At 49.5% G+C, this 16,358-nt stretch overlaps 1 protein-coding gene across 1 annotated transcript; it reads left to right on the top strand.

Moving 5' to 3' along the window:
* The first annotated feature begins 2,428 nt into the window (after window positions 1–2,428).
* Window positions 2,429–7,632, top strand: LOC118880603 (group IID secretory phospholipase A2-like). The gene is made up of 4 exons (XM_036824288.1): window positions 2,429–2,468; window positions 5,155–5,299; window positions 5,944–6,050; window positions 7,487–7,632. The coding sequence occupies exons 1-4, from the start codon at window positions 2,429–2,431 to the stop codon at window positions 7,630–7,632; spliced, it is 438 nt and encodes a 145-aa protein (XP_036680183.1).
* Window positions 7,633–16,358: the final 8,726 nt, after the last annotated feature.

Genomic DNA, 16,358 nt, shown 5'->3' with positions numbered 1-16,358 from the left:
GCAGACCCAAGTTTGGTTCAGTAACACTATCACTGCCCCATTTCACACATGAGGAAATGGAAGACGGAGCTGAGCAGCTTTCTCCCAGTGAAGCAGCTGGAACACTGAGGAGGCAGCCTGAGTTCGAATCCCACCTCTCGGCCTCTTCTTCTCCACATGATGCTACATAGCCCGTGTTGTGGTCACCATAATGGCATCGTCTCTATAGGTGAGACTTGGTGCAGTGTGTTGTGTGCATGTGTTCTCTAAACCCCACAGCAATCAGAGGAGGGAGGGACTGTTGCCCCCACATTGTCTCCATTCTGCAAATGAGGAAGCCAAGGCTCATGAGGTCAGGTGATTTGCCCAGGGTCCCACAGCTGGTAAGAGAAGAAGCCAGAGTTTTAACACAGTCCCTTTGATTTCAAACTCAGCCTTTCAGCTGTGCCCTGGGGCCTCTGGGAGTATCTAGGACAGCAGATTTTGAGAACTTTTTGTAGCATCTATTCTGGAAGCAGCAGAGGTCCTGGTTGCTTTTGCTCCTGCTGAAATGATACCAGCTTGGGGGAAGCTGGGGCTCTGGAGAGTAGCCCTATGTCCCATCAAGAGCCCAGATCTAGAGACTGTACAGTAAGGTTCCACATTGGTAAGAGTATAAGGGAATGACTACTGAGCACACGGAGGGGAGGAGTGTCAAAGAATATGCCAGAGACATTTCATTTACTTGCTGCTTAATTATTTTGCATGCAGATTGCTTTCGCACATATGAGATGATCAGTTGGTGACTGAGTCTAGAAACAAAGGAAAATTAGATTTAAAAGACAGAGTGAAGAGGGCTGGGAGAGGGAGAGGGAGAATACCCAGCAGTGTCTCGCTTTTTTGGGTGGACTGATTAGCTAGCAGCAAAGAGGTCAGCCTATGCACTGTGTTCTTGAACAGCCGTCTGACGGGCACGGAAGAAACCCAATTTCTGGTATCATGGACTCTCCATCAAACCTTGGAAGGTTACCAGTGGAGCCTTTGTGGCAGACCATCCCTTTGTAATGCCATGTGTGTCCTGCCATCAGCATCTCCACCCTAGTTGGGCTGGGTCCACACCATTTGCCTCATTAGGATTCCCATTGTAATCTGGGGCAGACCTTCTGCAGAGTAAGTAGTCAACACACATCAGTTGCCTTCAAATTGTGTGTGTGCTTTGACTCAGCAAGTTCACTTAAGGAGTAGATCCTATAGAAACAATTTTGGGCAGAAACTGAGATTTAACAACAAAGATTTCTTTCACCGTACCACTGTATGGTCTAGAAGAGTACGAAATTGACCTATATGCCCATGAATAGGGGATTTGTTAAATGAAGAGCATAGTCATATAATGGAATACAAGGCTACCTTTCAAAACATTTCTGCAGGAGAATATTTAACAACATAGAAATATGTTCAAGTTATTTTAGTAAGTGAAAAGACAGACTACAAAGTACTACCTGTAACATTTTCCTAATTCGGTCAGGGAAAAGTGTGGAAAGATATATATAGCAATAGAACCAGAAGGACATACACCAAAGTGTTAATGGTGGAAACAACTTAAGCTCCCATCAACGGGTGAAGGGATAAAGATGTCATGTATGTGAGTATATATATATATATATACACAATGGAACATTATGCAGCCATAGAAAGAAGGACATCCTGCCATTTGCAACAATATGGATAGACCTTGAGGGCATTGTGGTAAGTGAGATGTTAAGACAGAGAAAGACAAATACTGTATAATATCACTTATATGTGGAATTTAAAACAGCCAAACATGTAAAAACAGAGAGTAAAATGGTGGTTACCAGGAAGTAGGGGATGGGGAGGGATAGAACCAAAGTTGTTTAAAGGTACAAACTTGCAACAAGTAGTAAATAAGTCCTAGAGACAGTACAGTGAATATAGACAACAATGTTGTGTTATAATCGCCAAACTTGCTAAGGGACTAGATCTTAATTATGCCAACCACAAAAAGAAATTGTAATTATGTGACATGATAGAAGTGCTAATTATTGCTACAATGACAACTCATATTATAATATATAATGTATCAAGATGTTGTACACCTTAAATTTACACAATGTTGTATGTCAATTTCAACAACAACAACAAAATTAATGGTGATGAATGGATTCACAAGTGATTTTAAATTTCTTCTAATCGCTTATGTTTTCCAAATCTTCTATGCTGAACTTGTTTCTCCTGCAATCAAAAAGTTGAAAAAACAGATATTAGAAACAAAAATAATAAAATTCCTCATTGCCGGAAAAGAGGAAACAAAGAGTATGGGTGACCTCGTCCAGAGCTGGAGCTGGGAGGGGTAACGAACGTGCAGGCTCTGGGAGGGTTGCATCTGATATAAAGGGCTGCCAGCATGGAAGGGGACTTCCAGCAGCTGCCTCCACTGCTCTGTGCTGGGATCATGCGACTTGCCTTGCTGTGCATGCTGGTGGTGTTTGCTGGTAAGTGGGGACAGGACCCACAGCTGGGAAGGCAGGGAGGGAAGCGGAGACACCCTACATCTCTTTCCTAAACTGAGCTGCTGCTCTGAGCCTCACTGCCCTGGCCTCACAGTCGCCAACTCTTTGGCCCCCTGCAAGGAGCCATCAGTGGCTGTCAGTCCCCTGGAACAGTGGCTTCGGCCACAGAGCCCTGGACGGCCAAGCTGTGTGGCATACGAAGGCGGGAAGCTACAGAAACTGGGGTCCAGCTGAACTGATGCCTCTGGTATTTCGGACACAAATTACAGAAATGGATCTGCTCCCCTCTGTCCCTTTGACCAGATGATAGCAATCTCTTACTTATGTACAGCACTCTACATTTGTAGAACTTTTTCATGTTCATTATCTCCCTTGAACCTGGGAAGAGGGTTCTGTTGACCATTGGGAGATGGGGCAGTTTGCATCCGATCTTTAGCAGATCAAATGTACAAATCTGGTTGCTAGCAAACTGGCGTTTTTGTTTCTTGATCCATCTCAAAATATGTGATTTGAGAAAGGATTTGCATTTTTAAATGTGGTTTTGTGTTATTTTGGGGACTCCCAAATTCTCAAGAGGAACACATCTCCAAGGTTACAGTAAAATCCATTAGGAAAATTGCAATCAAGCTGCAGAAATTCATCTCTCAGATGCAAAGAGGCAATACAATGTAGAGATAAAATACACAGATGAACCTGCATTCAGACGCTGGCCCATCACCTCCCAGTCATATGACCTTGGCCAAGTCCCCCTACCCCTCTATAGCCTCATTTGTAAAGTGGGCACAATGACACCCTTTTCATTGGGTTGTTAGAAGGACTCTAATGAGAAAACGTATACAAAGTGTTTAGCAAGTGTAAGTAATAGTAAGCGAGCAATAGTTTAACACACAGCACATTCACAAGATAGTAGTGATGTTACCTCCTGCCACTGCCGCTAACCCTTGGGAGAAAGGGCTCCATCCCCCTCAGTGACAACTGAGGATGGAAAAAGCAACCCAGGCAGGTATTTCTGTCAAGCTAAGCCAGTGCCCCAAAGCCCTCATAACCACAAGTTGAGCTCCTCAATTTCCCAGGGCTGGATTGACCTCACTGTAAAATTGTAAGAAATAAGACCACCCGAAAGCATTCTGAATCAAAGTTGAATTTATTGTTTGCCTGGCAAGGAACAGCTGCATCATTCAGGTGTGAATTTATTTGTGTGGCTATTTCTAAGCTGAAATGGAAAGGGCTAGACTTAGGGGGGACAGAGGTAGAGCAAAAAGGTGAGATTCTGAATTCAGGTCCCTGGCTGGCCTCCAGGGTGGATGGTAAATTTCGTGGCAGTGGGCTGCTTTCTGGTGCCTTATCACCGAATCCGGAATTCCAGAGGGCCTGGGGTCATTCCTTAGGATGGTCAAAACTTAGCAAGGTTTCTCTTTAACTCCCGTACACCTACAGCCATTGTGGCAAACAGGAGTGGCATTGTGGATTCCCACATGCTGGGGACACGACCTGCCTGCAAGTCCCTGACACCACCAGTCACTTTTACCTGCAACCCAAGGCAAGCACCCTGCTTGTGATCGAACCCTTGGTCTGCTGCATGAATTCATCCCAACCCCACCTCTTCCCATCCCAACCTTCCCCAATCTGGGGCTCATCCCTGGTTTACTACTTACTACATTTGAGTGTAGCGCTTTCATTATAACATCATTTACTTGGCGGGGGGGGGCTCCAAAACTAGGGTCAACCGAGGGGGCCTCCCCAGCCCAGTCTCCCTGAGACTCTGGGCTCCATCTGTGTTCTTGGATCATCTCCCCAGGTTGCACACGGGTACATTCCAGTCCCCTTTTACCTTGTCTGTTTCTCCCAAACTCTCCCCTGAATTCATTGACTTAATATATTTTATTTCTCCTAACACAACATAATGTATTCCTCTCTCCCAGTAAAATAAATTCCCCTTATGATCAACTCTAACCAGCAGATATTATGACTGAAATGAAAAATATCCATGAAAATCATTGATTTCTAAATCACACTGCTTCCCACGAGAGCCACGCATGCTGTTTAATGTGTGGATTTCTCTACAGGCTGTGCTGGGGGTCTGGGGAGGTGGAGTGAGTGTAAGAGGAAGGGTGTCTTCCTATTATAGAATGTGAACTCAATGCCCAGAGACAGAGAACAGAACCAGACTGCCTTGGGTTTCAATACTGGCTCTTCTATTTACCAACTACTGTGGCCTGGAGCAAGTTACTGAGCCTCAGTGTGTTCAACTCGAAAATGAGGATTAAAAATAGTATTTATTGTACCAATGTTGGTTTTTTAGTTTTCATAAATATTCCACGATTATCTAAGACGATAATAACATTAGAGGAAACTGAATGAGGAGTATATAAGAACTCTCTGTATGATCTTGGCAACTTTTCCATACATCTAGAATACATCAAAAGAAAACGTTTATTTATTTAAAAAAAAAAAAGTGTTTATCTCATGGGATGGATGGAGTCAATACGTCACTAGAGGAAAAGATGCATGGTAAGCACTCACCAACTATCATTATATTTTCAATAGCCTCAGTGTTTGTTGTCATTTTATTATCCAAGGTCATTGGTTTGATCCAGGTGCCAGGCCTGCAGCCCACTGGCCTCCACTTAGATTCATGTCCTCTCCTTGTGGCTGGGCTCCTTGGCAGGTGTGATTCCAGCCCAGGGCGGGATACAGGACCTGAGCAAGATGATCAGACGGGTGACGGGGAAGAGAGCCATCTTCTCCTATTTGTCCTATGGCTGTCACTGCGGATTCGGGGGCAAAGGCCAGCCCAAAGATGCCACAGACTGGTAACTCCTCCCAATCATGCCCTGCCCCTACCCAGGGACCCTCCCCTTTCCTCTCCATCCATTTATTCATTTGGTACTATGTGCTAGGAACTCCGCTGAGCTCCAATCCAGCCCCAGCCCTTCGGGAGGGTTCCCCAGAATCTCTAAACGCCCCCTTGTACTCTCAACCCCAAACTAGTTAGAATACCCACACACTCCCCAGTGCCGCTGAACGTTGTGTTTTTAAAAGTCCTACCTCTTTTTGCCGTGATCACATTTGGTTTTCACAGCAACCCTAGGGATCAGCCAGAGGAGGGGTGAGCGCCAGCCAGGCCCGGGGTCAGTTCCCTCACCCACCACTTACAGGCTGTGTGATCTTGGGCAAGTGGCTTGACCTCCCACAGTCTCAGTTTCTTCATCTGTGAAATGGGGATGACGCAAGCACCTCCATCATAGGGTGGTCAAAAGGCTTAAGAGAGAATTCATAGATAGAACAGGTGCCTGGTACACAGGAAACAATAAGAGTTAGCTAGAAAGAAGACTAGACCCTGCATACCTTGACTCTTCCAAGGTAGGCACACAATTTCTGCTCCGGGGCAGGGGCAGCCAGAGATCTGAGTTGGCCAAGGATTCATCACCACCACCCCCATGTCCTCTCCCTCCAGGTGCTGCCACACCCACGACTGCTGCTATGATCACCTGAAGCACCACAAATGCAAAGTTCACTTGGATCGCTACAGCTACGAGTTTTCCCAGGGGAACATCCAGTGCTGTGAGTGCCCAGGCCTCAGGGTTGGAGTTGGAGGCCGAGGAAGAGAGTTCTAGCATGCATTGCCTTAATATGCTGTGTGACAATGCACAAGCTGCTCAATCTCTGTGTTTTTCTCATGTGTCCAGTGGCAGTAGCTGGGCTGTGGAGGAGAGGCAGGAATGGGGGTAGGAGTATGGAGAGGTCCAATAGGGGCTTTGACCCCTTGTGGATCCGGAAGGCTGGCAGACCTCAGCTTAGATCCCTGACCCACCACTGACCAGCTGTGTGACCTTGAACACATTGCTGAACTTCTCTGAGCCTCAGTATCCTCCTCTGGAAACTCAGGAAGGTAACAGTGTTCTACTCCATAAAGTCAATTCAAGGACTAAAATAAGGGCAGACAGGATGGGCCCTGCAGATGCCTGCTCGATAAATGACACAGGCTATCGGGGTTACTGTTAATTTTTTCATCATCATTTGTCCTCAGAGCAGCCCAGCCAGTAGGCAGCACCGCCCTGGTGATCTCCATTTTACAAACAAGGAAACTGAGACTAGAGTGAACTGTTTGCTCAGGGCCACACCGATGTAAATGACGAAACCTGGGCTGTAACCCAGGTCACCTGGCCCCTGGGTCCACGCACAGAGAAAGGTGGCAGGTCCCAGGGCTGGGAGTTGAATGCGCTCATTAGCTGTCACTGTTAATTGAGAATTTAACAATAAAAACAGTAATAGTCAACATTTACTGACCACTTACTATGTGCTGAGGGCTTTGCCTTCTTACTTTAATCTTTTATATATATATATATTCTTTTTCAGATTCTTTTCCCTTATAGGTTATTCAAAATATTGAGTATAGTTGCCAGTGCTATACAGTGGGTCCAGGTCTTCTTACCCCCATTTTACAGATCACGAAACTGAAGCACCGTGGTCCCTCTTTCCTCAGAGTCTTTGCACATGCTGTTCCACCTGTCTGGGATAGTCCCCTCCTCCACCCTGACTTTGGGAGTGGGAGCAAACCCTTCCGATCTCAGCTCAAATGGCTCTTGACACTGAGTCAGATCCCACCCGTTTCCCATCTCGTAGCCCCTGCATTGTTCCTCACTCCTGGGTAACACAGTTGCTGGCACTCGTTTCTGTGGTTCTCTGATATCTGCCGTCCCCAGGGGAGTGTGAACCTCACATGTCCATTCTGTTCAGTCCTTTTCCCCCAGGGCCTGCCACAGGATAGGTGCTCAACTGTTTCTTGAAGGGATGAATGAACAAAGGAGCAATGGCACACAGGGAGGCCAGGGTCCGCACCCAAGGTCACAGAGCTAGAGTCAGAGTAGCTGGCAAGGGTACCAAAAGCCATGCAAGGGCTGAGCTGCCTTCAACGTCTCCCTCTAGGGGCCCTGACCCACCCCTGCTCCGTCTGGGGAAGGGATAGATGCTAAGTGCCCTCCTCCTCCGCCCCGCAGCTGACAAGGGGAGCTGGTGTGAGCAGCAGCTGTGCGCCTGTGACAAGGAGGTGGCGCTCTGCCTGCAGCGGAACCTGGACACCTACAAGAACCACCTGCGTTACTACTGGCGGCCCAGGTGCAAGGGCCAGACCCCCACGTGTTAGGAGGAGCCCCCTGCACCGTGCCACGCCCCCTACCCCGCTCCTGGCTTCTTGAGCTCCGGAAGTCCTGCAGGACCACTGCCACCCACCCCCAGGATCTAACCCCTGAATCAGCCTGGCTTCTTTAAAACACTCCCTGGAAGAGGAAGGGTCTTGGCCTTCCCCCACCCCCCCACCTTGCCTCTTGGACCTTCTAAATCTTTCCAGCCAAGGTGGCAGCTGTCTCCCCTGAGGGTGGAATGGGGTCTTAGGAAAAGCCAAGGCCAGGGAGCCCCCAGGGATGGTGTTTAGGCCAAAGCAGCGGGCGTTGGGCGTGGGGTCTGGGGGCGGGGTGCGGCAGGTCCTCCCTCTACTGCCACTCACCAGGCACCCCCCTCCCCAGGTCCCCCCCACCAACCCAATGCACCGCCCAAGCTGCCACTGGAGTGGCCTCTCTAAAGGGTGATATTGATCTTTCTGTCTGCATGACTCTACTTCCTAAAACCCCAAGGTCCTCCACCACCCAGGATAGGGGCGGAGTTTGGGACCTGCACGGTCTGGCACTGTGTCCCTCTCCCTTGGAAGCTTGGGGATCCTTGCGGGCATGGCCTATGTCTGTCTTGGACTCAGTTGCATCCCTGGTGCCCAAAGCAGTGCCCAGAACCCAGAAGGGACTCCGTAAATACTTTTTGAGGGAAGGGCTTGTCGACTTAAAAAAGAAAGCACCACATGAGAGTTGCGAGTTGAGTTTTATTTGGGGCAAAATGAGGGCTATAGCCTGGGAGACAGCGCCTCAGATAGCTCTGAGAAACTGCTCCAAAGAGGTAGGGGGGAAGGTCAGTATATATGTGATTTTGGTGAAGGGGGAGTACAGGCAATCGAGCACATATTTTTTGCAGAGGTTTCTGCTAGTGTCGTGAAGATTACTGCTAGTCACGAGGAGCAGACATTATCGTGAAGGATTTTAGTGCTTTTCTAGATGTGAGAAGATGCAAGAAATTGAGCTCATAAAATCTTCTCCTGAAAATATCTAACTATCTGAAGACCTGTTCTGCCAGTTTTTCCCAGAGCACAGAGGGCCTCATTTCTGCTCTCCACCCTGAACTCCTTTCAAGGGGTGTTGAAGGTCAGCGGCTGCAGCAGCTCATGATTGAGTCCTTGTAGAGGTAGTTGGCAAGTGCCAGCGGCAAGTGCCAATTTGCTGTTGACAGGCTGGACCAAGCAGACCACTCCCTTTGCTCCAGGCACCTGGTCCACAGGCCATGTGTCCTCCAGGCACCCATTCCTCTCCCGCTGCCAGGCATTTGCTCAGCCTGGACTTCTACAGCAATGCTCCACTGTCCTGCCTCCTCCAGGTGGCTAAGCCCACGCTAGGCTCCTTGGGGTCCAAGGGCAACTTCCTACAGGAGTCTTCCCTGGCTGATTCCTCCCCCGTCCTAAGGGCTCACTCCCGCCTTCGAGCTCCCACAGCACTTTATGGGTCTACAACTTGCCAAGCTCTTGCTTGAGTGGCATATGATGGTCCAGACTGCTCTGACCTCCCCGGACCAGACTGGAGCTCCCAGAGGATGGAGGCCACATAAGTTTCATCTTTGCTTCCTCTGCTCCCCCACATAATAGGTGCTCAATCAATGCTTTGGGATCAAAGGAGCCCATAATGGAGAGATGGAGGTGGAGGCGGGTGGTGTTCGTGCCAGCTAAGCCAGGTGTTGGCTGCCGCGTGCTCACATCGCCCTCCTTCGCTTGAGGATTGCCCTTGGCTGCTGGGAGCTACCGTGCCTGTCGCCCACCCCACCCCACCCACCTCTAACCAATGAGTTGGGAGAATAATACCATGTAGGGCATAACTGCCCCCTGCCTCATGCAGGACCATCTGGGTCATACGCTGTGTGCCCCAGTGCTCCTCGTGGGGTCAGGCTAGATGTCTTGCTTTGTCCCCTGGCCTATCCTGTTTGCCTTGTTCTCCTACAGGTTTCTCCTGAGACGACTCCCTCAATAAATCATTCACTTGCGCAAGGATTCCCATCTCAGGCTTGGCTTTTAGGGAAACTAACTTTGGATGGATGGATGGATGGATGGATGGATGGATAATATTTTCATATAAGGAGTCACAATCTCTTATTCATATGTGATTAGCGGTATTTCCAGCTACGCGGCTGGGGCACCTGGAGCCACCCACACCCTCCGGCCCGTAACACACATCTGTGAAACAGCTGACGAAGGGGTTTTCCTTCCACGTGAAGCTCAGTGGCTCATGCTGGAGAGCGTAATAGGAATAAAGAACTATGGGTGCTGGGTTCGAATTCCAGGGAATTCCCTGGCGGTCCAGTGGTTAGGACTCCACTCTCTCACTGCCAAGGGCCCGGGTTCGATCCCTGGTCGGGGAACTAAGATCGGCAAGCTGCGTTGTGTGGCCAAAAAAAAAATTCCATTATACCACTGGCCAGCCAGGTGACCTTATATGAGAAATCTAGGTTTCCTCGTGTGTGAAGTATAGATGGAAATACTAAAAAGAAAGTAAGATGAGGCCAATGTATTAAACAAGACTAATGCATATTAAGCTCTTAGCACAGCGCCTGGCCCATAGTAATCCCTCTTTTAAAATTAACTGTGTTATTACTGTTGCTGTTTTTGTCGTTATGCAGAGGCCAAATCTGAAGTCACCCCCAGGATGAAACAGGAGGAGAAAATAGTTAATCAGTGTTCCCCTCTTTCCACCCAATTCCTCTCTCCTTTCTGCACGAAAGCTGTGTATGTTAGATGGTGATACGGGAGGTCCATTTATTCAAGACACACAGTCAAGAGCTGGCGACCCTACTTGCCCATCAGAGGTCCCCTGTGCTAGGCTCTGTGGCTTTGTGACAATATCAATGTTGGCAGATACGGACATTATTATCCCCATTTTACAGTTGAGCAACCTGAGGCTCAGAATGGGAACAGGGACCTCCACTGGTCCTTCAACCAACAAAAGGCAGAGCCAGGATGCCACCCCAGACTCTTCTCCCTCTGCTCCCTGGCGCCCCCTCCCATTCGTACCGATCAGGAAGCTTCCAGCCAAAAACTGTGACTCAATGGGTTTCAACAACGAGGGCACTTATCACCTCACGTGACAAGACATCCAGGAGGAAGGTGGCTCTTCAGTGGCTTGATGATGTCATCAGCACTCGTTTCTTTCCTGGTCTCGGCTGGCCACCCTCACTGTGCTGGCTTTGTCCTCTGGGTGGCTCCCCTTCCCGCTCCAAGATGGCAGCCATCATTCAGACCTCAAGCCAAGGCAGGATAACATCCAGAGGAGAAAATGTTGTCTGTTCCGTGTCTCTTTTTAGTAAGCCCTACCATCACCACCCAGCTGACCTCCGGCTCAGGACTGGCCACGTTAAACCATGGTGGCCCCAGACCACCATGGAATCACCATGATTGGTTTAGATTCCTCAGGATTTATCTACCCCTGAGAAGGGACAAGGTCAATGTCCCTGAGGGGAGGAGAACTGCCAGTATCAAGGCTGTTGGGGTTATTGATGGGATTGGTGTTGGATGGGCAAGTCCAGGGCTGGGTCAGGAGGAGGACTCTGCCTAGAGAACCCTCTGTGAGCCAAGCACCTTAGTGTCGGTGCTGGCCCATCACAGAGTAGGTGATCAATAGATTGTTGAATGAATAAATGAATGAATGAATCCCAGGTTGGTAAAGACATAGGACTTCGGACCAAGAGGTGGGATGGGCAAGTGGGGCCTCAGGGCAGCCAGGACAGAGTCCCCAAAGTAAGGGGAGAACCTCCTGCCCTGTGAGTTCTCATTCTGGGCCAAGTTCCAGCTACTGGAATTGGATAAGAGGCACAAAGGAAGGAGGGGCTCACAGGCAGCTTCTGTCCTCCACCTCATCTCTCACATACCCCAGGATGAAGGAAGCAGTTGGAAGGACACAGACCCCATGCTTCCTCTTTCCTCCAGGGTCTGACTCGGAAAAGGCAGGGGTTGGGAGAGGCGGACAATGAACCCCTGACATTGAACACCTGTGGTGCCCACTCACCCACTCCTCTTAACTCACTCGGAACACTGGAATTGTCACCTGCATTTTCCAGCTGCAGAAACTGAAACTCGAGGATGAGTCACTTGCTGATGAATGGCAGGGCTGGTATTCGAACCCGGGTCTCTTTGGCTCCAGGGCCGTGTCTCACCCTACCTCCCACACTCTTTATTAGAACAGTTGTTGACTCAGCCCTCCGTGTCCCTCAGAGGGGAACAGCTACCCCCAGGGACAAGGAAGCGAGGGTGGGGTATGGCAAGGAGGGATCCTGGAGGAAGGTATGGTGAGTAATAATCGTACTGACAATAATGGTTGCTCTCAAGTCGAGCCCGCACATTCGGAGCACTTTATCCTGCACTAATCCCCTTCCCACCATTGGCTGATCCTCAGTTCACCTGGATGCCGGGTTCCACCTCCGTAGGGCGGGAGCCCAGCCCAGGGCAGCGATGGGCGGACGGCTTCTCCATGTCTCTGCCAGTTTTTCCTGCTGGATCCTGCTCCTTCCTTCTTGCTGGGCTGTGCAGGTGGGGCTGGGGCCTCTGTCCCTGCCCCCACCCCTTGAGGGGGCATGAGGGTGTTCCCACCTGGGGTCCTTGACATCCTTGCTAAAGTCAGCCCGAGAGCTGACCTGACCCCGGGCCAGCTGGATGACCCAGAGTCAGGACCTGCTGTCTCTCTCCCTCTAATTTTTTTCACTTAAAATAAAGGAGAGATTTTATTTATTTTATTTTTGGCTGTGTTGGGTCTTCGTTTCTGTGCGAGGGCTTTCTCCAGTTGCGGCGAGCGGGGGCCACTCCTCATCGCGGTGCGCGGGCCTCTCACCGTCGCGGCCTCTCTTGTTGCGGAGCACAGGCTCCAGACGCGCAGGCTCAGTAGCTGTGGCTCACGGGCCCAGTTGCTCCGCGGCATGTGGGATCCTCCCAGACCGGGGCTCGAACCCATGTCCCCTGCATTGGCAGGCAGATTCTCAACCACTGCGCCACCAGGGAAGCCCTAAAGGAGAGATTTTAAGACAGTTTGTGAAAACTCGAAGCAGGTCAGAGAAGGCAGTGCGAGGGATGCCTCTCTCTTCCCTCCGCTGTAGGTTCCTGGCCAAGCCGTGCCCACCTTGGGGCTTCTGGAAGGCACTTCCCCGAGCTCTTTGCAAAACTGGCCCCTTCTGTCATCCCGAGCTCAGCTGAGAGTCACTCCCTCAGAGGAACCACCCCTGCCCTCCCAACCTGAAGCCACCACCTCCCCACCCTCACTTGCTCCCTGTCTCCTGCCTTATCTTCGTTCTCCGCTTCACACTTTCTGATGGTTTTCCTCGTCACTTACTCATCCATCCACTTGTCTATATCACCCCAGAGCTCCACTAAAACGTAAACACGGAAAACTCAGGGAGGGACTACCACCTCACCAGCACCCAGAATGATCCAGAATGACGCCAGAGGCATGTGAAATATCTGTTGAATGAATGAGGATTGATAGGGAAGCTTACCCTGTTTCTCTCAACTGGCTGCTTCCCAGCTGTGTGACCTCGGGCTGGTGGTTTTACTCCTCTGATCCTCACTTTGTGATCAATCAAATGGGGGGGACAACACCTACCTCTTAAGACTGTTTATGATTCCCATGAAAGGGAATTATTTATTTATTTATTTATTTATTTATTTATTTATTTATTTATTTATTTATTTATTTTTGGCTGTGTTGGGTCTTCGTTTCTGTGCAAGGGCTTTCTCTAGTTGTGGCAAGCGGGGGCCACTCTTCATCGCGGTGCGCGGGCCTCTCACTGTCGCCGCCTCTCTTGTTGCTGAGCACAGGCTCCAGACGCGCAGGCTCAGTAGTTGTGGCTCACGGGTCTAGTTGCTCCGCGGCATGTGGGATCTTCCCAGACCAGGGCTCGAACCCGTGTCCCCTGCATTGGCAGGCAGATTCTCAACCACTGCGCCACCAGGGAAGCCTGAAAGGGAATTTTTGACCAAATCTTCATCTCTTTCCTGATGAGCGCTTCCAGTTGGTGAGAAGGCTGAGACAGAGTGAAAGGGGTGGGGTGCCCAGATTGGAAAGGGAGCATATTTTATCACCTCCCTGCTTCTTCCCTCGGACTATCAGAAATCAGCCACCCATCCTCTGCCGAGAACACTCTCCTACTCCCAGAAGGCCATAGAAGTGAGGTCAAAGGTCATTCTCCAGGTGGGCCGCTTCATCTGGAGCCCCTTCCAGGGGCCGGGCTGGGCCAGGGCCAGCAGAAGCTAAGGCTGTCCCCTCCTGTTGAGGATCCAGCCCTCAGATGAAGTCTGCCTCTGCTCCTGGCTCTGCTGGTGGCAGATTGCCCCTCCCAGGCCCCAGACACCCCAGGTCTGGGAACCACAGTGCAGAAGAAAAAAATCGGCTGTGGTAGCTTCTGGCTTCCCAAAAGGGAGATGGGAAAATGCCATTTTCTGGGTTTCCCTGTGCTAAGAACCTTGTATACATTTTCTCATTTACACCTCATTACACGTGGCCCTGCCTCACTGTACAGATGAGGAAACAGGCTCTGACAAGTTAAATGTCTTGCCCGAGGTAACTCACTCAGCAGGAAGTGGCAGAGGCCGGGCGCGGGAAGTAAAGCCATCCTGGTGCTGCCTTCTCCAGCCCAGATGGTGCACTACTTAAGGCAGTGTGTTTCTAAATCATTATGGCGGACAAGAATCCCCTGGGGGTGAAGGGGGGCTTGCTTAAAATGCAGTTTCCTGGGCCTCACACTCAGAGGATCTGATTTTGTAGGTCTGGGGCAGGGCCCAGAGACCTGCATTTTCTCACAAGTGCTGCTGGAGATTCTGATGCATCTGGACGAGAATCACACTCTCCGCTCCTCTCTCAGTGGGTCCCCATGACCCTCACGTTCCCTATGCCTGGCACCTAGAGCAGGCGGAGTCCATCCCCATGGCCAACCCGAGGGCTGACCAGCCCATTAATACCAAGGTTGTTCCTCCTGTGCCTGCACAGCTCACTGGACTGAAAGATTGGAGACCCACATTTCAGCTCAGACTCCGTGTAAACCCCATTCTATGGGCCTCCACTACATCATCTGTCAGACAGGAGGGGGTAGAGAACGGACGTGTGGACACAGCCTTTCACACATTCCCCAGCCTTTCACACATCCCCTTCCTGGTGTTTGGTTTAATATTTCACTTTTACTCTATTTTTTTCAGGTTTCTTGGCCACACCATGCAGCTTGTTGGATCTCAGTTCCCCGACCAGGGATTGAACCCACGCCCTCGGCAGTGAAAGCGCAGAGTCCTAACCACTTTCCCTACTTTATTTTTTTAAAAAAAGCTTTCTTAATCTAAATAAATTTATTTAAGAAGGGAACTTACAGCACCCTGGCAAAGGGAAAACTAACATCAATTGTCATAAACAGAAGGTGACCATGAAAATAAAACTCTTTTTTTTTTTAATTGGAGTATAATTGCTTTACAATGTTGTGTTAGTTTCTGCTGTACAATGAAGTGAATCAGCCACATGTATACATATATCACCTCCCTCTTTTGGACCTCCCTCCGCCCCGCATCCCACCCATTTAGGTCATCACAGAGCACCAAGCTGAGCTCCCTGTGCTATACAGCAGGTTCCCACTAGCTATCTATTTTACACATGGTAGTGTATTTATGTCAAACCTAATCTCCCAGTTCATCCCACCCACCCTTTCCCCACTGCCACCATGTCCACACGTCCATTCTCTACATTTGCGTCTCTATTCCTGTCCTGCAAATAGGTTCATCTGTACTATTTTTCTAGATTCCACATACATGCGTTAGTATATGATATTGGTTTCTCTCTTTCTGACTTACTTCACTCTGTGTGACAGATTTAGACAGAGAAGATGCACAATCAATCGTTGTTGGGTGAAAGAGCAAGCACTTGAGAGGGGCTGAGGACACCCAGGCTCCAAGCTGAGACCACCTTCGCCTTGATGTTGTCTGAAGGGTTGGGAAGGAACCAGAAGGAATGAGTCAGGCACCCTGTGAGCCAGTGCTATTTGTCCTCTCCTCTGGGAAGCCCCACAACGGGGGAAATGCCGGGCCGGGTGATGCTGTAGAAGGTCCTGGAAATGAAGGATGAGGGACATGGGGTCTGCTCCTGGAGAGCCCAAGCATGGCAAGGGAAGAGGGCAGGGAAGACAAGAGAAGACAGAGAAGACTGTGCTGGGAGACAAGCGACCCCAATGTTAAGCCTGATTTTCTCACTCCTCTGCTGCATGGCCTTGAAAGCGATCAGAATATGCCACCCGAAATATGCCACTTTAGCATAAAATTATTTTGAGCTGAAGGCAATTGAGAATTGACAGAGGCATGAAGAGTTCTTTTTCCTCCCTTTACCTGCCTAAAAGCAGATAAAAATTTCCCTTTGAGGAAGGTACCCTCTGCCCACCACCCTTGTACTAGGGAGAGAAAAAGCAACTTTTATCATCAAAGACGGGGAGTCAGCTCCAAGATGAGTTTGCATAAGCAGACTTTACTAAAATAGCTCTTATCTTCCATTTTCCCCCCATATATTTCCTGGTCATTTCCCTACAATTTATTGTCCCTTGAAATCTAAACCCTCTTTCCTTTGCAAAAAAGGTAGATGAGTCCCTGAGTCTAACCACTTCTTTGAGTTTCACTTCTTTTCTGTGAACTCCTGTGCATGTAAATATTAATAAATATCACGTGCCTTTTCCCCTATTTATCTGTCTTTTCTTAGTTTAATTTGCAAGCCCCCA

Source organism: Balaenoptera musculus, chromosome 1 (genome assembly GCF_009873245.2).
Source record: "Balaenoptera musculus isolate JJ_BM4_2016_0621 chromosome 1, mBalMus1.pri.v3, whole genome shotgun sequence".
NCBI lineage: Eukaryota > Metazoa > Chordata > Mammalia > Artiodactyla > Balaenopteridae > Balaenoptera > Balaenoptera musculus.
The sequence above is the reverse complement of the archived record's forward strand: the minus strand, read 5'-3'. Positions and strand labels throughout refer to the sequence as shown.

Excerpts from the sequence above, each read along its gene's own strand:
- LOC118880603 (XM_036824288.1), top strand. The coding sequence starts at position 2,429 with ATGCGACTTGCCTTGCTGTGCATGCTGGTGGTGTTTGCTG. Across the intron at positions 5,300-5,943 it reads CCCAAAGATGCCACAGACTG|GTGCTGCCACACCCACGACT; the intron begins GTAACTCCTCCC and ends CTCTCCCTCCAG. Across the intron at positions 6,051-7,486 it reads CCAGGGGAACATCCAGTGCT|CTGACAAGGGGAGCTGGTGT; the intron begins GTGAGTGCCCAG and ends TCCGCCCCGCAG.